The sequence below is a fragment of the Apis laboriosa genome, unplaced genomic scaffold (genome assembly GCF_014066325.1).
Source record: "Apis laboriosa isolate Shangri-la unplaced genomic scaffold, ASM1406632v1 scaffold112_cov148, whole genome shotgun sequence".
NCBI lineage: Eukaryota > Metazoa > Arthropoda > Insecta > Hymenoptera > Apidae > Apis > Apis laboriosa.
The window spans coordinates 5,212,235-5,239,734 of NW_025220865.1; the positions used below are offsets into that span (position 1 = coordinate 5,212,235).

General features: G+C 36.1%; 1 protein-coding gene across 13 annotated transcripts in view; it reads right to left on the bottom strand.

Annotated features, from left to right (window-relative positions):
- Positions 1–11,271: 11,271 nt before the first annotated feature.
- LOC122713978 (AF4/FMR2 family member lilli-like) overlaps positions 11,272–27,500 on the bottom strand; it is a 446,526-nt gene continuing 430,297 nt past the window's right edge. For 8 of the 13 annotated variants that reach the window (XM_043934974.1, XM_043934902.1, XM_043934883.1 and 5 more), the window contains 3 exons: positions 21,088–21,270; positions 15,212–15,253; positions 11,272–14,576 (listed from right to left, as the gene is read on the bottom strand). In XM_043934974.1, the coding sequence (XP_043790909.1) occupies positions 13,086–14,576; positions 15,212–15,253; positions 21,088–21,270 (1,716 nt within the window). In that variant the 3' untranslated portion in view covers positions 11,272–13,085. The remainder of the gene's footprint in view (positions 14,577–15,211; positions 15,254–21,087; positions 21,271–27,500) is intronic. The other 5 variants (XM_043934936.1, XM_043934955.1, XM_043934982.1 and 2 more) reach the window with 2 other exon arrangements.

The following is a 27,500-nucleotide window of genomic DNA, read 5'->3' on the forward strand; positions in this document are numbered from 1 at the left end:
TTTTTTTTTTTTTTTTTTTTTTTTTTAATTATTAGATATATATATTTTTTTTGAAGTATTTTCAGTAGCAGTAGTTTTTTAAAAAAAATTATTATTACATATTATTACATAATTTTAGAATTTTTTTTTGTTTTTTTTTTTTTTGGTTTTTTTTTTAAATTTGATTTTAGTTTATTTCATGAACAGGTTTTTAATATTGGCAGTCGGTCACGAATTCGGTTGAGAAGGCACCAAAATCAAAGTGAAGCACGTCGAAACGTGCCCTCGGAGCACCCAGGTACATGTACACGGAAAAAAAAAAAAGAATTCGAGTATGTTGTAGGTAAATAGTAGGTAATAGTGGTAACAGTTTGTTGTTGTTATATATATTTTTTTTTTCGAGGATGAGGGTATTTTCATTTTTTTTTTTTTTCAAAATCATTGTCGCATTTATCGTCGCATCGTTCGTTGGAAGATGTCCGCCAAAAAAAGTAGGGGATGCGAAGATAAGAGATATTTTTATTCGTGGTATTTTTATTTTTTGGCAAATTCGTATTTTTTTTTTTTTTTTTTTTTTTTTTCAGTGGTGGACATGGTCGCAACGGTTAACGGTTATTTCGTTATTTTCCGATCATGGTGCATGGAGAAAAAAAAGTGGTGGTCGATGTAGGCGGCAGGGAAGGGGGTCAAAAAAGGGAGAGTTACAACAGAATGATAATGTGAATATTATTCACGGATGATGAAAGAAATGTGTATGTATATATGTATGCATGTGTGCGGACGCGTCAACCGTGTGTGCGTACGACCGTGTGTAAATTTATCACCATTATTAACGATAATCATCGCGCGCATCATTGCGGGTGTGCAAGTACGGTGTTTTCGATTTTTCATTTTTTTTTTTAAATTATTATTATTTAAACGTGTGTTCGTTAATTATCACCGATGTGTTTTTCAATATATGACAAAGATGATGAGATATATATATATATATATATATATATATATGCATGTACCAGGGTGTGTACGAAAAATGTGTGTGTATGTGTGTGTATACGCGGACACAAATATAAATATATATATATATATATATATATGCAAAACATGTCGTAAATAACATGATAAATTGTCGATGGTTGTTTCACGGGTGATGGGCGAACATGGCGGCGATAATGCGGCGGCAGTGCACACATACCAAGCCAGCATTCATATATATATATATATATATATATATATATATATATGTATGTGTGTATTATAAACCATATGTATATACATGTATCGATCACGATGTATCGACGGATAAAGAGAGAGAAAAAAAAAAAAAATCATCGCGGAGGAACGATCGCGTATACGTTACAACATGTGCACAAAAGAGCGGACAGGCACAGAAGAGAATACCGTGTCCGAATTCGAGACCGTAAGCGGTAATTCCGAGGATAAATACGATATTCGTGAGACGGCCCATCACCGAGAGACATATATATTTGTCGATCGATATATATATATATAAATATGAAATACACGTGGTTGTATTTAATTCATTTTTTTTTTATCATCGTGATGTAACAGAAGCGAGCGAGTGTGTGACGACACAAAATATATATATATATATATATAATTGAATAACCCGTGGAACGTGTGACAAGAGAGTGCGAGTTTCATAGTGGGAGAAGAGGAGAAGGAAGGAAGATAAAAATCGGGACGTGAATTAAGAAATTTATTAATCGCGATGGATAGGACAGGAATGAGAATCCCCGCCGGAAAAAAAAGGGAGAAACGAAAATAGGAGAGGAAAATAATATATAGAGAGAGGGACAGAGAGAGACAGACAGAGAAATAGGAGAGAAGAAGCGTAAGGTTTGTCGTGTGCGTGGAAGGAAGAAAGAGAGAGAGAAAGAGAGAGAGAGATTTGGTCACAATCGCCACATGAATGCAATTAATCGGAGAAGGATGCGGGATTGGATTTCGCAGCAGTCGTCGCAGATTCCGTGGAACGGGCGGGTAACTCAGGCACGTGCGGCGTTTCAGGATCAATTTCGGGGAGATAGGGTGATTCGGGCACGTGCGTGGAGGGCCGTAGTGCGGTCGTGTGGCCGGACATTCGGTACAGTGAGAGAGGGATCGGGGAGGTATCGTCGATGGAACCGGAATGTAAGCGTTGACGGGACGGAGATCAAACAATTGTATGCGTGGTAATTTGTCGGTCGAAAGACGTGCGTTGGAAATCCAGGCGAGGGCAAGCATGAAACAGAAAGTTTAAAGAGAAGATTATGAACGATCGCGCGATTCAACGTGCAACTGATTGTTTTTTTTTTTCTTGGTCGGATCGCATGTACGTGTGTGTATGTGTCGTGTTATATATATATATACACTGTCAATTATTCTCTTTGCTCTCCCTTTTTCTTGTGTGCGTGTATGTGTGTACGTATGCGTGTGCGAGTATGTAATGTGAGCATGTAATATTGTTACACGCATTAAGAAACAAACAAAAAAAAATGGTACAAGATTCACAGCAATGACGATATATGATATCAGCTACGATCTAATATGGCCTCTCTCGTTTCTCTCGACGAGAAAGCGTTGTATATTTGTTACAAGGATAAGCGGATAATTGGAACGAATATAATTTAATTCGTTTCCACGAACCAAATGCAGTCGTGCTTTTTCTCCGCAAATATAAATATATATATATATATCGTGAAATAATATAAAATATCGTGTTCGCATGCGCTTAAGCTTTATATTATTTTTATGTTATGTTCGTGTGATCTTTTTCTTTTTTTTTTTATTATTATATGTTCAGTATTATGTGACGTATATATATAAATATTGACGCCATGCGCGTGTTGGTAAGTAACGTTCATGTCGCAATGTTAGGAACTGAATCGCAATAAATGAAATAAATTAAAAAAAAAAAAAAAAAAAAAACAAATATATATATAGACAGAGATAGAGAGAATGCGAATGAGAAGAAAAGACATAGAAAATAGATATAAAGAGATATATAGCAAAGAAAACATTTGTTTTTATTTCGTTCGTACATGATAAGTAGCGATGAAAGATACAGAGAAAAAAGATACGAGCACAAGCCATCGATTATAATAACATTCTACGGTACGCGTGTCGCGTGTGAAAGCCGTTAAAAAAAAAGAGATAGAGAGAGATGTATGATCTACGTGCGCGCTAATCAAAATACAGAGAAGAAGCGGTTTTTCTAATACGCGTCTAAAAAGAAAAGTGTCTCGCTGGATACAACGAGATATATATGTATATAATTAATCGTGAAGCTCGAAGTGCTTGAAGCTTGCATATGCGACAAAATAAAGTGCTACTGCGATACTTACATCGGAAAGAGTGCTTCACATCGGTTTCTATATCGACACAGGTGTATACAGATTGGACAGAATCTACGATCTAACCGGCCGATCCAAATATCACGTTCTTTCTTCGTATTCTTTTTTCCTCTTGTACAGATATCCATATACGTAATATATACATGCATCCTCTTCTGGTCTTATTCGAGATAATCGATCGCGAATCGATATATTTCACGATATATCCACGAAATAAAGAGGAAAATGATAGAGAACAACCGATGAGAACCGATTCTGTCCATTCGTATCCACCGATCGGCCGTCACACGTTGAACGTTAGAGTGCGGCGATAAACCATCGGTCAAATCGTCCTGGCCATTCGAGTGCAGCTCCGGCTTAATTTGCTCCAGGTCTGTTCGTGCGGTGCCATGAACATTTATTTTACGTATTCGCGATACGTAATGGCATCGACGAGTTTCATATCGCGTTACGTATAAATATCTCTTTTTTTTTCTGGAACCGTCGCGACTACTGCCACTGGGGAGCAGCTGCGTGTGCGCGCATGCGCGTACGTTTCGTGTCACCTCAAACGTGAGGTTAAGTGTCAAGAATGGTGAATCGAAAAATAACCGTTAAATGAAAATTAACGGCTGTGTACATATTTGTCTTTTCATTATCACTTCCCCTTTTAAGAATCTCATTAGAATCGTTTCTTTGTTTTCTTTTTTCTTTTTTTTTTTTTTTTTCTCGTGGTCGATGACACAGAACGTCGCGTAGCATATGATCGTCGAACAATTCTGCGTAGCACTCTTCTCGCCTTTGAATCGCAAGGCAAATATTTTGAAAGCGATCGAAACAGGTGAGGAGGCCTCGGCGCGTTATAAGTACTGTATAATACATATATGTATATACTTGATGCGATCAAAAGCGTGGATTATTTCATATATATATATGTATAAGAGATATATGTATAAAATATACATAGGTTGTAAAATAGAGATGCATGAATACAGCCTGTTTCGGTGACACACACCCTTTGGAATCACGATTATCCTCTCGGTGAAGCGTTTTGCCCACGGTTAACCGAGACTCGACGTGTTGCAAAGGTCTCTCTCCATGTGCCAAGCAAATTACAAAACAATTCAGTATATATATATATATAGGCACACGCGCGTAAATATATTCTTACACAGGCGATAGCGGCTAAATAATATAATAATCGAAGCTGAATAAGAAGCCGACCGAACGCAGGAAGAGTTTGGATTCGTTACTTGGATATTGGAAGTTAACTCGAAGAAGGTCGATTTCCATATCTTTGTAAGTTTCTCATTGTCATTATCGATCATCTTGTTGGACTGTTGGAAATGTTGGGTATTTCCTATTGGAATTCGAAGGGAAATTTAATCAAGATAGTAAATCGATCGATTATTCTAATTTTTAGGCCATTTCTTCGTTCCTTTACAGATATTTTTCCTTCGGAGCAATTAAAGAAGACGAGTCTATAATGAGATATATTTTTAAATTACTTTTTAATTTAATTGAATTCTTGAAGAGTCAACTCGTCAGGATTTCTTTCGATTTCCAAGATTTCAAAACTTTTGTAAGATTGGCGTAAATATTTATATCTTTTAACCCGGTTTTCCCTTCTTATTTAAGATAATATTTTTGAAAATCCAATAAAGAAAAATCTTCAATTTTATACAAAAAGAACTTTAATTACTCAAAAAGAAAAATCATCTCGTTTGGATATTCTGGTCCAACAATTTTCATCGATCCTAAAAGATAATCAAATAGCAAATATATATATATAATAAATTCATATATTATATCGACCTTCTTCCCTTCTTTAATTATTAGTAAAATAATAATGGAGAGGGGGAAAGGATAAGGATCTAATGTGGCGATTGTTGATAAAAATCGTGGTTCAGGGAGCGGGAACGTCGACGTGATAAGATAAACGGATAATATACCTAGATATTACTCCTTCGTGCCTCTGAATTTCGCAACTAAAGCGCAAGGATAAGCTGTGGTAGAGGCGAAAAGGTCAGGAACATGTGTATACACATACACACTTATACATGTGTGTGTGTGTATATATATATATATAAAAACGTAATTTTACGGTCAGAGAGACGAGAAAGAAATAAGATAGTTAAAAAAAAAAAAAAAAAAAAAAAAATATACAAGAACGCTCGCTTTGATGGCGTTCGTCATAATAAAGAAGCGGCTAACATCTACAAGGTTTCAAAAAACGACCGTGTGCTTGGCATCGTTCAAGGTGTGCGCTCTTTTCAGGTGAGAAACGAGCAATTTTACACCGTCTTGGAAATACAAAACAATTGGAAAAGTTGAAACGATATATTTTCCACTTTCTTTTTCTCTCTCTTGTTGAATCCATCGAGAGTGACGCTGTTAAAAGAAAAGAAAAAAAAAAAAAAAAAAAAAAATGAATCGAGGAAAATAAAAATACAAATATTTGAGGAAAATTCGCGCAAAATAACATGAATATCTTTGAACCAAAAATACGGCGAAAATTCATAAAAATTATAATTGGTTTTGCTGCCGATAATTCGATTTCTCGAAATGCTAAAATAAATTGCGAAAAAGGATGCGCTAACGATTGATAAATTCAAAAATGTAAAAAAAAAAAAAAAAAAAAAATACACACATATATATATATATATATATATATATATATATATATTTGAAAAAAAGAACGCTAAGAAGGTAAGTAACAATACAAGCACCAAGTCGAACAGATTGTCGAAGGATATTAAAAAACAAGGGAAGCAGGAAGCGAGGCTAAGACTGTGAGCAATAATGGGCGCAATATCGAGTAATACACGAGTATATGTATATATATACATATATATATATATCGTACGTATAATATGTATATATATATATGTATAAATATAAATATATATATGTATAAATATTACAAGGGATTAGCGAGTTCTCGGGAAATTCTGTTTCGATAGAAAGAGATGAAATAAGAAGAAGCATTAATAAAACAAATATTCATGCATTTCTCAAGCATTATTATTACAAATACTGGCTGACTCCTTGACAAACCCCGTGAGCGTGCACGCGCAAAAACGCATTCGGGACCTCGAAGACTCATTTGCATCATCGTTTATCAATTTTTTCATTCGTTCTCTCGAAATTTCGTTATATATTGTAATATATATCTTTTCCTTTTCTTTTTTTTTTTCCCCTTTTTTTTTTCTTCTTCTTCTAAATATTCCCTAATAATAACTGTCTCATTCCTTCCTACACTTTTTCTATTCCCTTTTTCTCGATCATAGTATATATATATTACTTCCCTCTGCTCTTTGTCTCTGAGTCGACGACGCAGACTACACGAGGCTATATCATATACTCAATTATATCGTATTATATCGTATGTACGTATAATATCGTTAAACCATCGATAATTGTTTTAATTCGTTTCCTTGACATTGAAAAAATTGGACGACGTGTCGTTCTCTCTTTCTTTTTTTTTTTTTTTTTTTTTCATTTCTTTTTTTCATTTCTACCTTCTATCATTATCATTACCGTTTCGCTTTATCGGACCTGATGATATCGTGCAACGTACGTGTCACATGTATGCATGTGTGTATATGTGTGTATACGTGTGTGCGTGCACTAACCGCGTCTACAATAAAACGCGTTACAAGAAAATTACCGCGAACTTGTTTCACAATAGTCGAATCGTTTCTCTTTCTTTTCAATCATTTTCTTTTTCTCGAATATTTTTTTCGCCGATATATATATTCACGTTAAATCAGTCATCTTCGACGTCGTCCGATTACGTACACGACCGATGGTCGCACATTATATACGTACACGCTCGATATTTGATTTTATTTATCGAACGTGCCCATGAGGACGAGTATAATTGAGAAAATCAGAGACAGAACACGGTACACGAGAATGAATACTACCTGTATACGCGGTAATATTACGCTGTTTACGCCGTAGAACGTTTATANTATAATAAAGTCAGCATAGGTCGTAAAATGGTTCAGCCGCCATATTGGGCCGGCCGCCATCTTGCGACGTTGCCGGCACGATTTCTTCGTTGCACGATATCTAGATGCAACATTAATCGATAGGTATGCTTATGTTTGTATTTTAATATAAATATAATTATTATGTAAGTATTATATATATATATATTAGACATTAGATGCTTTCTTTCAATGTGTTTTTCTTTTATCTCGAGTTTACTCTTGTATACTCAAGTACACGTGTATCGTTTTGTGTGCAACGGTGTACGAGTGCAAGGGGAAGGCACTTCCGCTGTTTTTCGATCGATACCTCACTGAAATCTTGGGATTGCGTATCTTTTACGCGATGATTGTCCTCCTTTGAAAAATTTATTTCAATCGCAAAAGTTATTAAAAAAAAAAATAATAATAATAAAAATAAGCTAAATATTTATATCGATAAATATTTAGAAAATATTTGAATTTTTTTCATTGACAGATTAATTAGATTATTAAATTTTTAGAAAGTCGCAGTTCTAGGATTTCAATGTGGATCTAGAAAAAAATCAGCCACCCTCGATAGTGTACGTACAAGTGTGAACAGCGAGTTGAGGAACCCTAGAATTGTCGGTTCGTGTGCGTGACTCGTTAGAAACCGGAAAAACGCGTACAACCTGTGCACATCCTCTGTACGAGGCATTCCAGTTCAGGAGGCCATTCGAATTCGTTCACGAACCGTATATCGTTACCTTATCGTTACGTATCTTTGTGTACAGGGTGTATTTGTAGGAACCGAATGTAGCAAGAATATTCTGCTCAGTGTATCGATAGAAATGATGTCTGATATTTCTTCGATTGCACCAAAATGTCTTCCTCCCTTAACTATCTATGTTTTTAAAAATTCTAACAAATATTTTTATTCCTTCGAAATTTAATGGTAATTTCTAAAAATTCTAAAATTACTTTATAATTGATTTTCAAGTATTGAATAATACTTGAAAATAATTTACGATACAATAATAATACAACTTTTGATACAATAATGATAAATATATGAAAATATTTAACAATAAAGAAAAATTTAAAAATAAAGAAAAATTTTGAAATTTAATTCAAAATTTATAAAATTACGTATCTTACAATTATATTGCAAGAATGTAATAAATAAATAAATATTTAATAAAACAAGAATAAAAATAAAAACATTTTAAATTAGTTTGCATTTGTACTGCAAATAACATATTGGAAATTATTCTACGATAAAGAAAAATTTGTAGACCCATCACATTTATACAAGATATACATCGTATATCTACACTGACTAGAATACCTTACTGAAATTCAATCCCACGTTTCGCATACACCCTGCATCGTGTATGTATCTCTGTGTGTGTAAATGTAAAAATGTAAACATGTTTGCCTGAGTACATGTACGCATGTCACGTGTCCTCTACAGTTACTTGTCAGTACTATACATCGAGAACGTACTATCACAACGAATCGCCAATCTCTTTTCTTCCAGAGTTACTCCGCATTTGGCCGCGAGACACGAGGGCAATCTCTATCAGTCTGTGTTTTTCGTCTATCGAACGATACAAAATAATACGCGTACTACACTCTGTCGCTATGGAAGACCGAGTTTCCTGAACAACGTTGGGATGAGAAAGGAATATATCGTGTGAACTGACCGCGAAGAAATTGCCTCGACATTTTTTGTGCGTGTTACGTTCGCGCGCACGTACAATGCGGTACACATTGTGTGTATATCGTGTGTCTATTGCAATCATATCTGAGGGATTGCGATTCGAATCTTGCGACCAAAACAAAAGAAACCGAGAGGAGATCGAAACACGCGTTTCCGAACTTGTGAACATCGTTTGTAATTGATCATTTTTCATTTCTCGAGCAATTTACTAAATAAATAAAATTACACGTAATTGTTAATCGAGTACGAATCGAAGGAAAAATTTGATATTTTCAAAATTTGTTAAATAATCGTTGTCGCGTAGTACTTTGTACCTCGCGGTTCCTTTCATTCAACATAACCTCTCTTTTTTTAACTATCTTCATTGTATATGCCAGTGAATACTTAATGTATATATAATATATATATGTATATAATAATACATACAATATAATTTCATCCTCGATCTTACTTTCTCCTTTAAAGAAAATTATTATTTGCATACACATATACATATATATATATGTATGTATGTATGTTTATATTTTTTATATACATATATATTTTTTTTTCATCATTAATTATTATCATCATCCTCATTTATAATTCATCGTTATCCTCGAGTTTTCAAATCACTGGCAAACACGTGTAAGGATACGCTAAACAGAGAAACGAACTTTACTCATTCGCGTGACATATTTCATTTCGCGTGCACTCGAATTAAATTACTGTTCGATGAAGAAATGCACAAATATATACTATATATACTATAATATACTAATTATTCCGACGCGTGTATAAGATATACATGTATATATATATCTCTTTATCCTCCAGTGTTCGTGTGTATTTGTTGAATTTGTGCGGTCGTGTACCATTCATAATGCGCATGTGAACTCGTTTCATGTACAATTCTTTTTCGTTTCTTTTTTTTTTTTTTCTTGTTATCAGCTTATTAAAGTCTCTCGTCTTCCTCTCCGTATCTCTCCTCCTCTCGCAAAATCTTCAGCCTTCTCCTTTACGCGTGTGTTTTTGTTTGTAAATGCACGTTTTTTTTGTTATATTTTTCCTTTTTTTTCGTTTTTTTTTGTTATATAATTCTTATTTTTTTTTTCCTCTTCAATATATTCGTTATAGTTTTGCGCTTGTTTTGTGTGTTTCTTTACAATTCGGCACGATTATTTCGTTTTTGTTTCTCTTCTCGGCTAAATGCATAAGCTCGTGAGTTGCAATTGACGAGGTTCATTGTGTGCAATTTCCTTTTTTTTTTTTATTTTTATTTTTTTTTGAACTCCCCCGAATTGAATCCGTGTCAGGGCAAAATGAGGCTGCCTTCGGTGTTTCACACGCTATTACATGCTAATAGATAAATATATTATATATGTGTATATATATATATGTATGTATTAATCATAGCACTAGATAAAATGAGATAGGACGAAATCTCTCCGCTAAAATCTATGCACGTACGTTACGTTTTTAATCATACGAATTAAAAGGATCGCCCGAACACGACGGCGTTTCCATTTCTCAATCTCATCGATGTGTGCAAGGTGTTTCTAGGAAACATACGTTACTATAATAGTTCTCAATTGATATCCCTAAAAGCTAATTTTAGGAAAGGGTGGGAGGTCGGATCGGTAGAAATTCCAGTGACAATTCCGACATGACACCAGTCTCTCAGTTGAAGATCGATTTATTCAACCCTTAAGGCCTCAAGCTGGATAATTCGTGTAATCTCCAGAATATCTCCCAAAATTTAAATTTTTTTTTTTTTTTTTTTTATATTGAAATTGATAAAAACAATTTATAAATATTTTCACTTATACTTAGGACGTTAAATTAATAATTTATTAAATAAACAAATTCTTAAAGAACATTAACGATTTTGTTTTGATTTTCTGTTCGTGGATTTTCGAACACTTGAAACCCTAAAAGGTATCTCTAAATCGGATTAAGCGAAACGAATATATAAGAATTATATTTCTCGAATATAGAAGACTAGGTAAAAAAAATGTCTGTAATTCACTGTCTTTCTCTATTTTCCCGTCCAGCTGCTCCCCCTCTCCGTCTCTTTAAGAGTAACCTATACATATATATATATATAATAATAATAATATGATAAACGATTAAAAAATAATTAAAATCTAAGAAACGATAAACGAACAATATTAATAATAGGGAATAAAATTCGATCGATATTTGGACTAATAATAATAATAATAATAATAATAATAATAATAATAATAATTTCTAAAAAATTGACGATTAACGATAGAATATATCCAACTAAAGATGGACTTCAACGGCTGAACAAAAAAAACAAAGGGACTAATAATATTCTACTTAAAAAGAGAGGGGGGAGGGGGGGAAAGAGGCAAGTTCATACGTGCGCAGTATTGTACCGCATGTGACATGACTTTTAGGCCGAGCAACGTATCCGTCCATCGTTGGCGTTAGAAAATAAAATATATATATTTAGAATATATTATATGCGTAATATATATATATATATATAGAACAAACATCGATATCATCATATAAAGTACGATAATAAATCGGAGGAACGATATTTCCGGTGTGTCGCAACAAACGAAAATAATATTCGAAACAAAACGGAACAAAAAAAAAAAAAAAAAAAGGTCGCGTGGCGACAAGAAATTTCAACAACGTATTTATTATACTTTATATATTTTCATCTTATCGACTCTACATCTCGAAGGTTCTACGAAGTTATCGCGGGGGTGGAAATTAATAACATATCTCTTCCGCTTCTTTTTTTCTTTTTTCTTTTTCTTTCTTTTCTAGAATCTACGCAACTAAGAAGGAAACATGGTTACACGCTAGAAAAATAATTAAAAGGTTTACAACACGCTGTTGGAGCGCGTTAAAAAAATAAAAAATAAAATAAAGAACGAAAAACAAAAAAACGAAATAATAATTAAAATTAAATTAAAAAGGAAAAAAAAGAAATGAACCGCGATTACGGTGGTCGTGATTAAAAATATTTATCCCGGATGGCTCATCGTTCATTTGTGATGAAATTGGCAAGTCTTCGAAGACACAGAAGAAAGGGGGCAAACAAAACGCGAAAAAAACGTGATAAAAAATTTGCCGTGCGTGGACGTTTCTCGGTTTTATTATTATGGTTCTCTTCCATTTCTTTTTATTTTCTTATTCCTTTTTAGCCTTTTTTTCTTTTTTCCTTTCTTTTCTCTCGATCGCAACAAAAGGGGCGAAGTTAAATGAAGTTAATCGTTTCGCAAAAAAGTCTTCGCGTCTTCGTTATTCTCTATATTCGTCACGTGTAAGCATTTACGTTCGAAACGCTCCAAGTGGAATCGGGTCAATAAGGCACTGTTCACCGACAATGTCTGACTAGAAAATGAATCTATTTTCGGAACTCTTGTTTACTTGTTTGTTTGTTTACTTGTCTGTTTGCGTTTCTCATCCCTTATTTCGACGTTTCATTTCTCGTTTCGCTCGCTATATATTTCTCTCTTTCGCTCGCAGGAACGTTCCCCTTTACATATTCAATTCCTTATAATCAATATAATCATAGTACATAATGTATATACGTATATATATCTATCTATCTATCTATCTATCTATCTATCTATCTATCTAATCTCACGATCACGTTATCACGCTAAATCAAAAAATAGGTCGGCAACGATTTCGATCTAATTACTCTCGATATCCCAATTCCATATTGTATCCTATTACTATCGTCGAAACTATACTAAATCGTACGAGAAGACGGAAATAAAAATCGTTACGACGATTTGCATCAAAAAAGAAAAAAAGAAGAAAAAAAATACATATCCCCCCTCTTCGACCATGATCCATCTATCTATCCGTCTATCTATCTATCTATCTAGGGGAAAGGAATCACGATCGCGAAGAGGACGATCGAACAATCATCGTGTATATGTGTATGTGTGTCTAACGGGACGTTCCCCTGCGAAAGAGAGAAAAAGAGAGAGAGAGAGAGAGAGAGAGAGAAAACGCGGAGGGCCCAGAAGAAGGAACCAGAGACGTGAAAAGGGGAGGCGAGAAAAATATCCCCCTTTTCGAGCGGAGAGCGACAACGACCCCCTCCCCCCTCCCCCCCGTTTACGAGGTCTTCATCTTCTTGTACGGTTGCATGATCACCCCAGAACTGACCGGAATCGCTACCTGCGGTTGGGCCGCGATCGTGGCCGGGTTCGGTATCTGTGGTATCTGGGGTACACCCGGTACACCGGCTGCCGCCACGCTGGCCGCGACCCCAGGCATGCTGGCGACACCCGGTAGAACCGTGTAAGGATTCTGCACGTAGGGATTGCCCTGGACGGCGGCGGCAGCGGCAGCGGCCGCCCCAGGAACGGCAGGTATCGAGGCCTGAACGTAAGGATTGGGAAGGATCTGTTGCCTCATCAGAGAGTAAGGATTGATCGGCGCTCCGGTCGGTGGCCTCGAGTAGGCCAAGATTCCAGCGGAGAGGGGGGAGGTGAGGGCGCCGGGAATCCCGGTCAGGTTCGGGATCACTGGCCTAGGTGTCGCCGCTGTCGCCGGGAGGCCGGCAACAGCCGGATTGCCGGCAGCCGCGGCGGCGGCCGCCGGATTAACCAACGCTTGCTTGTTCAACGCGACACCCGTGTAGTTCAACGCTGTGAGCTGATTGATACCGTACGATTGGGACGCCTGGGAAAGCTTGATCGCCTTCGCGTAGTTCTTCTGGGCGACCTCTTTGGCGAGGGCGGCGGGGTCAAGGGACGCGGGCAATCCGGACGCCATGCCCAGGCTGTTCAGCATGTTTAAACTTGCCATGTTCGTGGCGTTGTAGTTGGCCATGGACACCATGTTCGTGACCGAGGGCACGTTCGTCATCGAGGCCATCGAGGCCATGACCACGCCTGGCATCGAGGTTAGGCCGGCGACCGAGGTCAACGGGCTCATCGCGGGTTGCACGCTGGCGGCCGACAGCGCCAATTGGTTCTGCAATTGTTGCTGTTGATGCTGTTGTTGCAATTGGTGTTGTTGCTGCTGTTGCTGCTGCTGAGCCTGTTGAGCCTGTTGCTGTTGATGCTGTTGGTGTTGTTGGTGTTGTTGCTGCTGTTGCTGCTGCTGTTGTTGTTGTTGCTGCTGTTGCTGTTGCTGCGAAATGGTCGCGGGACTCGCGTGATTCAATTCGGGGGAGTTGTGCGCGTTTTCGGCATCGTGATTCTGCGTTGGATTCGGCTGCTTGTTATTCACGTTACTATTGTTACTGTTATTGTCGGCGGTTGGAGGTGGTGGCGGTGGGTTGTTGCAGGGATCCATCATCACGCCATTGTTGGCGTCGGCGCAGTTATTGACCGTGGCGCCGCCGGTTCCTTGGGAGGAGGAGGAGGACTGAACTACCACCGCGTGGTGGTTGCTTTGCACGTTCGGGGGTTGCACGACCGATTGGTTAGAGGTTTGGGTGGGTAGGGGTGGTGTTCCAGTGTACTCACATGACACAGGCACGAAGGGCTGCTGCAGCTGCATTAACTGTTGATAGGTCGTCGCGCCGGTAGGCTGATAGACCGGCATGCCGGACTTGTCGCCCGCCGGTCGTTTATACGGAACCATTCCTGGGAAGGCCTGTAAAACAGAAGCGTGGGAAAGAGTTCGCGATTAGTTGGAACAATGGTTTCGTCGTTATGGTTCGGGGGCCGAGAACCTTGAACGAGTGGAGGCTTCTCCTCGTTGAAGAAGCCTCGACTCTGTCTTTCTTTCGGTTCGTTTTCTCTTTTCAATTTTCTACTTTTCCTTTTTCTTTTTTTTTTTTTTTTTTTTAATTTTCTTTTCTCATCGAAACGATTGACTCTCGAAATTGTTTACGATTTGGCAACGAATTAATTAGTTCTTTTTTTTTTCCATACGAGAAAGAACAAAAAGGATCGTTTCCGTATTTTGCGGAATTTTCTTTCGATTAAAAATTAAAAATTCAACGTTGTTTTTGATATGAAACGAACGGCTTCGAGTTTCCATGAACTTTTTTTTACTTTTATTCAAGCCCAGCATGTTTAATCAATCGCGACTAAATTTTCACGTTAAGCAATCAACGTTACATACAATGCTGTATAATCATTTTTTTTAGATTTAACTAAAAAAGTTAACCCGATTCGCGAAAAGCGAAGGAGTAAAATAATGAAAATTGATTTTAATTATTATATGTATTAATGTAATCAGCTTTTTTTTTTTTTATGATTCAGTGGTTAGATTTCTGCACTTACAAAGTTCTCGTAGTAGAACGATCCGACAGACTTCATGTCCATCTGCAACAAAGACAGGATCGGTTTCAACTAATTTCGAGGATGAGGTTGTACGAGTTGCGTCTGTATAATTGGATTCTCGTAGGAAGATGACAGATAGAAAGAGAGAGAGACAGAGAGAGAGAGAGAGAGAGAGAAAGAGAGAAAGAGAGAGGAGATGTGGTATCTGGTTCTCAGAGAAACAGAATTAGATATATTCAATTTGTCGGATGGGTAATACACAACACGACAAAAGTAGGTGATAGTAGTAGTAATAGTAGTAGTAGTAGTAGTAGTAGTAGTAGTAGTAGTAGTAGTAAATAGTAGTAGTAATAGTAAACTAATAGTAATAGTAGTTAGTTAATAGTTAAATAGTAAATAGTAGTGGTAGTAGTGTGTAAAAGTTGTGCCGATGACGCAGCTTGCGGCGACGTTCCCAAATGACGACGATCGTTGTTGGATAACTGTAAAATTCTCGTTTTTCTGTTCTTTTTCTTTCTTTTTTTCTTTATATATATATATATATATATACATATATATATATATATATATACTTTTTTTTTTTTGTTAATTTAATATTTCTCGTTTCGGCTGTTTCGCTTTTTTTTTTTTTTTTTTTTTTTCCTTTCAAACATTTCAAACATTCGTTTCCTTCGCAATCCCTGTTTCTACGAAAAATCGAGGAGAAGCGTGTCAGAAAGACCAGTCAAATTTCTTGCGTAACACAACGGAACGCCATGTTGCCATCGGGGCCAATTAAATCGAGAGAGATCGTTGATCCTGCTTCGATTCAGAGTCAAAAAAAGAAAAAAAATGGTCCATTAGAAACGCATAACGCCGAACGCAAACATGGACGATAAGCTTTTCTTTCTCTTTTACTTCTCGGTTCTCCTATTTTTGAGGGTAAGCTTTCCAGCAAACAGAGAGAAATTAGAGACAGACAGCGACAGAGAAGAAGAGTGGAATAGAGAAAAAATAGTGGGTGAAAAGGAAAGAAGAAGAAGAAGAAGAAGAAGAAAAAGAAGAAAAAAGAAATATACGTTCATCCGTCGTTTCGTTGTTATTCTATTTATCTCTAGACGAAATCGTGAATCTCGATCGAGCTAATCTGTCGTGTATATCTGTATACTTGTATATAATCTTAAGAGGAAGATCTCTGAACAACGGAATGCTGAGAAGTAAGATTTTCTTAGAGGAATCGCGTTTGGATTTTCGTTCGAATGAAAGCTGCCTGACTGGTTGGAAAAAAGTAAATAAAAAGAGAGAGAGAGAAAGGAGAATCGCGATAATAAAAAAAAAAAAAATATATGTATAAAGTTCCGAGCTTGAAATACCAAACATGGATTGCACGGTGATTAATCATCGGATAGAAGAAGCGAAACGAAAGGAGAGAAAGTTTCTTTCCTTCTTTTTTATTTTTCTTTTATTTATTTATTTATTTTTTTTGCTCTTTACTCAAGTGTATTGAAAGATTAAAGTTAGAAGAAGAAGAAGAAGAAGAAGAAGAAGAATAGAAGAAAAGATAGATAGAAGCTGCACAAAGTTTCAGATGCAAAAGCTGAGAAGCTGGTATAAAGAAAAGATTTGTTGTCGAGATATATATATATATAGAGAGAGAGAGAAAGAAAGAGCGGGTACGAATAAGACTTGTTTTGTTATACGAGTATAAATATATATATTGCGTGTATAATATATATATATCGAATGTGACAGAGGGATAAAGAAAAGAAATAAAAAGAGAGAGAGAGAGAAAGAGAAAAAAAGAATGTGCTCACGAAACAGCGGGACTCATGGTGTAATCAACCAGATATACAAGTCTCGGCGTGTAAATAGTGGCGGAGAAAATTCGTTTTTGCCATTTACAAAGAGGGATTGAGGAACATATCGCAAGCTCAAGTGCAAGATATACATGTGAAACAATGTCTGTCCGTCTTTCGGTTTCATCGTAAAGAAAAAACGCGAAAAAAAACACATTATTCGAAAAATATTACGAAGAATCGAATGGATGATAATAGAATATTTTACGTTAAAAAGAAAAAAAATAAAAATAAAATAAAAAAGGAAAATCGAAGAAACGACGAAAGAAAGATAAGAATAGTAAATACATTTAAGAGTAAAAAATTCTACGGAGTTGCTCTTGAGCAGTGCTGTTCGCTCATTGTGACAAAATTTGTGATGAAATTCTTCTGGCAATGATACCCACAAACAATACTAAGAACAATGGATAGCAATAGAATTGAGAGCAAAGTTGGAGATTTTAGGCTCTACTGGCTCTGCTTATTGCGTTGTCTATTGCATTGCCCGATCTTATACGATATTAGCCGAACGTTATCCGATTTTACCCGATGTTGCCCGAACGTTCTCTACAGGAACAGCTCCTAAACAGCACTGCTCTTGAGAGAGTATTTTTCACAATTTATTTTGGACACTGCGTTAAGTATCCATTATTAAATAACAAGAAAAAAAAAGAAAAGAAAAGAAAATAACCTTCGAAAGTAATTCTCAAGAATTTTACTCTCAGATATATTCGCATCCTAAGACTGAAATAGCGTAGAAAAGTTAGCCTGTGTATATTAAAGCAAATCTACTGTGCTCTTAGCAATTTCGACGTACGACTCTGGAAACCAAGAGAAGAGATATTGTGTGACGAAGAAAGTAAAATTAAATTAAAAAAAAAAAAAAAAAAAAAAAAAANAAAAAAAGAAAGGAAAAATATTTCACGAAAAATATCGCGCATATAAGTTTTTTTTTTTTTTTGGTTCTCTATTTGAAAAAAGACAAAACTTTCGTGTCATCGTCTAGAGCGTCGAGGGGATGACGCTTGAACACCATCACCTCGGTAGTCGCTTAAGCACAACATGCATCATCGGCGCAAGCTCAGAGTTTACACAGATCTAACGCTCCGTAAACGCAGTACCATAAAATGGTATTTCATTCACTTTTATATATCCTTCATCTTCTCATCTTTCCTGAAGTATATATATATATATTTACATCATATCATTATTAAGTTTTTCTATGCACAATCACAGTGCCACAACGGTCTCTTTTATTTTCTCGACACAGAAATCGAAGGAAATCGATCTCTTCCACGTTTCTTTATCGTACTTTCGTTTCTCTTATCTAATGCAGGTCCTGGCGATACGGAGATTAGAGTTATAGAATTTCGTCAATGATGTTTTGCTTACGAAACACGGGCGCATATCATCGATAATTTGCTAAAAATCCGCTAAAATTATTGAAAATAATTATGAGAAAAATTATCTCGAATAATATAATCGTTTCATTATAACCAATTACATTGATTGATTTTTGATCATTGAGGCAAGATTATTTTTCATATATAAGAGAGAATAGAACGAAACGTGATCGTCGATGGTGTTTCGTCGTGTATTCGACGATTCGAATTGAATTTGAAAAATTTCGAAAAATGCGCGCGTGATTCGAAACTGTGAAGCAATAGCCATCGATCGGATCGCGATCGATTACGAACGATCGTCATTCGATCGCTGATCCTCTCTTATTTATATGGAGAGGGTTTCGCCAGAGGGGGTAAGTTTACGTGAAAATTGATCGTGTACATCGTCAACAACCACGAACCTTTTTTTTTTTTTTTTTTTTGCAATCGATAAATAGTGATTCCCTTTTTCCTTTTTTGTAATTTTTTCAAATTCGATTTTTTTTTTCGACGAAATTTTATTCGAAACATCGACGAATATTTTTTTTTTTTCTTCCTTTTGGTTTTTGTTTGGCGATTTGTGGTTGATGATCGATAAAAAAACAACGAAGCGATCTATAAATACATTACGAGGCGTAAGCTCTGATACGGACAACATTGCAACGAACGACAGAATACGAAGCGAAATTAAACGATGAAAAGTAAGTTTGATTAAATTGTTTGAAGAAATCAACGAAAAATTAAAGAGTATAGAATAGAAAAAACAGAGAAAGAGAGAGAGAGAAAGAGAGAGAGAGAGAGAGAGAGAGAGAGAGAGAGAGAGAAAGAGAGAGAAACAGAGATATAGATAAATTTATTAAAAATTTTGTTTCGCGAGCAAAGAAAATTTCGAGAGAGAAAAAAAATTTAATGTTCGTGTATCATATGCAACGTAAATAAAAATTAATTGTATTATAGTAAATAATTACTGACAAAACAAAAAGATATGAAAAAATAAAAGAAGAAAAGACGGGAAAAAAGTAATAAAGAAGAGAGAGAAATAATAAAAGAGCGCGAAAAAAATTAAAAATGCGGAGCTTTATATATCGGAGTTATATATAAACTGGAACACGCGCGAAAATTTTTCGAGGAACATGTGCTTTTCTCGAGGTTGAACAAAGCGCAACGAGATTCTTATTAGAAGTAATAAAAAGGAAAAATAGAGAGAGAGAAAGAGAGAAAAAGAGAGAAAGAGAGAAGAGAGAGAGAAAAAAGAAGAAAAATATATAATACGAGAGAGAGAGAGAGAGAGAGAGAGAGAGAGAGAGAGAGAGAGAGAGAGAGAGAAAGAGCTAGAGCTCTAAGCGCGCTCGGCAGTGTATTCACAATCGCAATGAATTTATATGTCCATAAACTTAAAGATACGAGACTACAAGGAACTTCCGGAAAATGGCCCGAACTTCTTGATTTCGTTCTTCCGTTTTTTTTGGAACACGCGCGGCGCTACTATCGCTTGCGGGTGTCTGGAAGCCTTTTGGAAGCAGAAATCATGATTTAGATTTAGAGTACATACGTGTTTCTCGATGCTCGATTTTACTGGATCACAAAAATAACATTAATATTAGTTATGATTATATGTATACCATTATGTATTATTTCGTTCAATTTCTAAAGTTGTTCTAAAGCATTGTAAAAAGTGAATTACTATAAATTAGCACCAATAATTTATCTTTTCAATTGTGTAAAACTAGAAATTTCTTTAAATATTTTATATCATTGTGTTTATTGTTATCAGTTATTGATAAAATTTTGTTATTATATTAAATATGCATTGTTTTGCAATATTTATCGATTGAGAATTAAAATCTTTTTTATTAATTTTCTTTAAATTTCAATTTTCTCAAAACTATACGAAGAAAAGTATTCTTCTTTCTTTGAGATATTATAACATTTAAGAATATTTAAATCTCACTACATCTAAATTAAATTAAATATTTCGATCTCTCCGAAATTTGTATTAAAAATCGATACATATATTAAATGTTATATTAAAAGCATTGAAAAAAAAATCTAGAAAAATAAAAAATCTGTCTACAAAAAGCAAGAAACGCTCTATAACAAACGGCAATTAATCAGCGTAATTCGAAACGAAATAAAACAATTCATAAATATTCTATGTATATTCTATGTAAAACATCAATTTATCAAACTAAGAAAAAAAAAAAACCATTCCTGTAATCTATCGAATAATTCCGTCACGAATATTTCGTAAAAAACTCAAAAATAAAGCTATTTAAGGTGCTAATTCACAGTTACTCACCCTTCGTGACGCAATGGTTTCCAACCAATTGTCCATCAGAAAGCAATATGGGTGCCAGTACATTTGAGAATAGAACTCTGAAAAGTCGTTCACGAGAATTGTTCCTGAGAATATTTCTCACGAATGTCACATTTCATCGCGACGGTGACACTCTTTCTCGATTCAATGTCCACTCGTGAGAAATAATAATAATAATAATAATAATAAAAAATTAACCTTCACTCTTAAATGCAATCGCACCCTAATAATATATAATTAATACACAAAGAAAAAGAAGAGAAAGAATAAAAAAAAAAAAAAAAAAAAAAGAAAGAAAAATGGAACGAAAATAGTTCGGGCCAATTTCGCGGAATTCAGCTACGAAAAAAAAGGAAAGTGTACTTCATGCATAAGCCGTGGTACCATTAGCAGATCATCATTGGAGTCGCGCATCCGCTTCTTGCCGAGTTCGATGCTTGCCATACTGGCGCTCTGAAGTCCTCCGGGAACCGCAGTTGCCGGCACTCCTGACACTCCGCCAGCCAACGCGCCCATTCCCGCTACGTTCGTCGGCATAGTCGCCGTCTGCTTTTTCATTTTTAGTTTTTTTTTTTTTTTTTTGTTTTTTATTTCCGTGTTTTGCGTGTGTGTATTTTCGATCGTCCAAATTTCCCCGTCAATCCATCATTTTTTTTTCCCCAATATATATTTTTTTTTTTTTTTGAATTTGTTTAGGAATATTTTTTTTTTTTTTTTTTTCAGTTTCGTGCCCCATAGAGAAAGATTACCATAGGCACGCCGACCAGAGATTATTTCGTCATAGAATAGACGTTTCCAAGTTTCCAAGTGTTGTTTCGTTGATGTGAATTGTAACAATTATACAGTTGTGCAGTGTATTTTTCCAATTGTATTATTATTATTATTATTTTTTTTTGTTTTCCATTCGTTGCATTCGGCGTTATATAGTCATAGTAGGTGGTTTAATATTTTTTTTTTTTCCCCCGGGGAATTTTCAGGTATCCAGGGCGCACAGAAGGGGGAGATTTTTCGGTCGGCATAATTTTTCGCAGGCGTTAATTGGCAGGTAGCGAAGCGCACGAAGGTATATTTTTGTCAGCAAGCATGAAGAAGCATCGTCAGGCGGAAGAGGGCAAGATAAAAATCAAAAAAAGAAAAACAGACCAGTTGAGGCTAAAGGCAAGAAACGACAGTATCGCGTATATATAATAATAATAATATAATATATATAATAAAATGTCCAAGTTAATCGTAAAACAACGTAATTTAATTATCCTCATTATCTATATGCATAATTTATGTACAACTTAATTCAAAGCTATATATATATATATATATATATATATTTTTATATATATATATATGTATACCAAAAGAAAACAAACATGATACATTATACGTATACGTAATATGTACATCTATCACCATTGATAAAGATATACATATGAATACACGTGTTTATGTTTGACGGTCGAACAGCTCGTAAAACGACACGTGTAAATTAATGCGCAGACGCGACACGCTTCTCGGGTTGCTCTCACGCGGCGCTCAAGCCTGACGCGTGTACTTAATTGCCTTGCATCCGTTCTACCGCGATCTAATCGCCCATTCTTTCCCGCGATCTCTCGTTTTTTATAATGGAAACATCGACGTGGAAACCCGGGAGGAAGGGTGTCGAGTCGCGATTGCGCGCCAACAATCACACGTTTTTTTTCTTTTTTCTCTTTTTTCTCTTTTTTCTTTTCTTTTCTTTTCTTTCTTTTTCTTTCTTTCTTTTTTTTTTTTTTTGATCCAATAAACGCGGTCGGATGAGATGGAAGAAACACTGCGAAATATACAAACTGGTGCTGGTGGAAGGAAATAACAGAGATCGTGGTTTCGGCGTTTACCCGGACCGTGGTTCATGGGTCCAGCTGAAAAAATACAAGTTTGAAAGAGAAAAGAGCGAAATGAAGAGCTCGAGAGCTCGATATGGCGAGAGCACGTGATCCCCTAAAAAGAAATATCTGTGAACAATTGTTTTTTTTTTTTAAATTGAATAAAAATACGTGATAATAACGTGTATATATACATATATAGATATATAAGGTGAATAGATAGAAGATGAGAGTCTCCACTCTGCTCGGCAAGTATCTATGAACTTAATATGACAATGGACGCTCCTGTACGTGGCTCGGTCAAACGTCTATGGGAGAAGCAGGCGTGTCCTGGTAATTGAAAATAAAGTGAAAATAAAAAAAAAAAAGATGGATCAAGATGGTAAAGTGGTAAGAAATAATATATATATATATATTTATACATATATATATATATATATATACATATACATATATACATACATATATATATATATATAGAATTGAAATATACAAGGAGCGAAAAAGAATATAACCGGAGGATCGCCCCATTCGATCGCCCATCTGGATATTGCGTTTCTGACATCAGCAACACCTGCAATAATTGGTCGAGCTATCTGTCGAAATTTATTAGTTTCGCCGTGATATCCTTTCGTTTCATCCTGCACTCTCGTGTGTCTCCTTCATCCGCCCCCCCTTCCCCTTTGTTGATTTTCTTCGAGAGAATCGAAGAATCGATAGAAGAAACGAGAGATATTATTACCATTCTCGATATCATACGCGCGACTTGAACAAGAGAGAAGACGGATGAAACGAGAGGGACGAATCCTTTCTCGAAACGACTCACTGGTTCACAAACGATCATTCTGGTTCCTGGAAAAAAATTCACGAAAAATACACATTCTTATAATTTGTCTCATTCACGCTCCGCAACGATGCTGGTTGCCATTACTCGGCGGTCTTCCTCACGGTCTCCAAGTTCCTCGCCACTTCCTGGACACGGACGACGTCGGTTTCATCGAGATTGTATCGAGCGTGTATGTAGGCGAATGTACGTGTGTAAGGTGCGTGTTACATGTGCGTGCTGAACGTGTGTAACATTTTGTACGCGGAAATCGAAATACTGTTGGACAAGTGATTCTTGCTATCGTCCACCGTGCTTTTTTTTTTTTTGTTTTGCATCACATCGAGGCGATGGATACTCTCTTTTCTGTGGGTGGTATATATATCTCGCGCGCGCGCGCACACACATACACACACACATATATATATATATATATAGAAAGAGGACATATTTCGTGTCGCATTGTTTGACAAACATTCAGACATCACGGCGTTCAGCAATTCCGAAGAGTGCATTTTCGAACAGTCGCATTGAATTCGATTAGACGATGGATGGATGGGGAGGAGGAGAGAGGGGGACGCGATCCTCGATTAACGTGGTCGATGATACGACGAGAGGTCGAGGTTAATCGATCTAATGGAATATCGTGGAAACGATGCGAGAAGAGGGAGGGGGGAGGGGGAGAGGAGAATGAATGAATGAATGGGATGCTCGAAACGAATGGATAGATCAAAGGGCGGAGTGATTAAATCGGTTTATTTGACAAATTCGCCTCGCCGACCGCGATTGCCTTTTTATTTTATTTTATTTTATTTTATTTTATATATATATATATATACGAATTAAACTGTTCACGAGGCAATGATTTCTCCGATCAAACGTTTACGATTGATTTTAGTTGAATGGTATATTATTATATTGGGTTGATCAAAAAAACTCTTTGACTTTTGTTTTTTTTTTTTTAGAGAAATTCATTGTCTAATTGCATTTAATAGACGGAATCTTAATATAAAAAAAAAAAAAAATGGAATTTATTTTCTTTGTAAATGACGAAAATCTACTTTTTAACCAACCCAATATCTAAAAAAAAAAAAAAAAAAAAAAAAGAATAAGACAACAAATGACATGAAATATTTTTACAAGATCATAAAGATCGTACAGAGATAGAGAATTATTTAAGACGAAAATTTCGCGATCTTGGTGAAATCGCGCGGCCAAAATGGCGGCACGAGCTCGAGGCAAATTTTCAGACGAAGGGTTACTCCATCGGTACGCGGTATGCACCCTTGGGAAATTGAAAACCACTTTTAGAGAATGAGACTTCCCTGCCAACAAGCTGGTCTGCCGCAATCATCCATGTGAGACTTTTTCTTCCATTGTGTCCGGGTGTGGCTGCAGATCTTCTGACGCGCGACGTTGCTGAAAATGTCTTTCTCGCATTCTCTCGTTTCTCTCTTTTTTTTTCTTTTTTTTTTTATTATGATTATTATTATTATTCTTTCTTTCGTCTTTTTCCTTCTATTTTCCTTTCCTCTTTTTTTTCCTCTCTTTTGTTTTCGCCAGTTTTTCTGATTTTCCTCGCTCTTTTCTTTTTTCTTTCCTTTCTTTTTTCTTTTCTTTTTTTTTTTTTTTTCTATCTATCTATCCCCCGGACAATGGACAATTTTCGGTCCCCCGAAGAGACAGATTCGCGAACGGTCGAAGCGTAGAATATCTATTCTCCCCCGTCGTTCGAGGAAACGTATGAATTTTTCCATCGGCTGCCTCTTCAGCTTGTCTGCTTTCTCTTAAACGATACTCTTTCTCCCCTCGTTTTTTTTAATTTTTTTTTTTTTTTTTTTTTTTGCAAGTCCTCATCGATCGTTCCTCGAGATCGAGAATCTTGTTAAAATTCGGTCAAAGGGATCAAACGAGGCAAACTTTTTTTTTTTCAAAATTTTTCACAAAGAAAAAAAAAAAACAGAATCACGAACGATCATGGTCGAGGAAAGATCGCGAGGTGTTATTTTTTTTCTTTTTTATTTTTTTTCTCTTTTTCAACAAAGCTCGAAATTTTCTTCAAATTCGCGAAGATCGTCGCGAGAACGCGTGCAAACGTGAACGAAGACAGGAGAGATCCAAGAAACACGCTCCCTTTCTCCCAACAACCCCATCATCGGATCCGAGCGTCTCTCGGACTATCGTTATTATGGATGCGTATCTTTAACATCTTTCCTTCACGTTTATTTATCTATTTTTTTTTTTATCTCGATTTTCATATTACTTTAGAGTTTTTTTTTTTTTTTTTTTTCTCTCTAGGCTCGACAATTCTCGAGTGTAGCGTTTTTGTGTGGGGCAGCAAAACAGCAGCGAGGGTTGATAGCCGGGGTTCGTGCAGCACAGCTTGTCAGCAGAGTGGTGTACGTGTCATTCGTAAAAGACATATCACTTTAACTACTTAATTCTTATTTACAAGATCGTGATCACGCTCCATTTCGACGTGGCAATTTTTGTCGATCGTCTTAGGGAGCTATTGCATAATTATCAATTAATACATACATACATACATATATATATATATATATTATCAGAATGTAATGTTTCAACATTAGAGAGAATTAAATATATATATATATATTAATTGTAAAGAAATAGATAAATCGTGTGACAGTTGACATATTGGAAATGGAGCGGTCACGTGTGGCTGCGGAAACATCTTGTACTTTTATTACGACCTAGCCACCGAAACAGGTGATTGGTGTATTGCAACTAGTTCTTTGCACCTGGATAGCTGCGATAGGCTGCTAGAAAGAGAGAAATAGAACAGTGGTGTTTTTTTTGGTGATGTTAACAAGAATTCTGCCTCGTGTACTACTCACTACACGCTACGAGAACGGCTGAACATCATACAAGGAATAATGTAGTAAAACTGGACGAACACAAAAGCGACAAACAATGAAGGTTTTGGGGAAAAGAACGTGGGAGAACGGCGTATCGAACGATGGGATCGTTGAGTGAGAGGGGGAACAAAGAATTAAAAAGAAGAAAAAAAAAAAAAAAAAAAAAAAGACAAGAGACAAAAAAAAGGGACGAGAAGAAAGTCGTAAATGATCGAAAGAAAATTTAGGAGAAGGGGGAGGGGAGAGTGAGATAGAGACTGTACCGTGAGAGAAATGAATTGGATAAAACGAGATAAATGAAAATATAGGAATAACTGGGTTACATAACGTGAGAGAAACTAATATAATATACATCTGGACGATAACCGTATCGAATTTGGCGCCTCGTTTCACTTTTCATTACTTCCTTACAGTTATCCGTTGGGTAATAAATTCTGCGTTACCGATCGACACGTTTAATTAACGCGCGCTATCTCGTCGAATGGTGAAGGGGGACGCTAGTAACTTTCCTAGGGACATTTAGTCGATTCATGCTCGACGACACGCTACCCGCTACGGTTATCGCGTTAATTCGAGCACTGCGCAACTATTGGCCAATTTTACTTTGTGGTTAACCTGTCTCACGTGCGACAGTGCCATACATAGAGAAATATATATATATGTATATATATAAATATATATATATATACGTATCGCTATATAATAATACGTAATATATATATAAAAATATATAAATAAATGAATAGATAGATAGATAGATAAAGAGAGAGAGAGAGAGAGAGAGCTCGATGTGTAAATAGCGTGTGTGTGTATATATATATATATATATATATATATATATACAGTAAGAGAGGGACTACTGCTGAAGGGGGAAGCCCGACGTATATACTCGACGTAGATTGGCGAAAAGCAGCGCAGCAACGAAAGCTCCTTTTGACGCAAACCCAGGAAACTGAAAGAGGGTGACAGAAGAGACTACACGTGAAAGATCGAAGATAGAGAATAGATAGAGATAGAAAAAGAAAGAGAGAGAGAGAGAAAGAAAAGAGAGATAGAGAGAAAGAGAAGATAGAAGAGAAATGACGTGAGGGATGAAAAAGAAAGAGAAGAGAGGGGGAGAAGGGTTCGATGTGCGGTCAAGTAGGATATGCGTGCACTTCGAGAGTCTTTTGTTCTTCGAGAACGACGTAACTTCCGTCTTTTTCTCAAGGGTTCTCC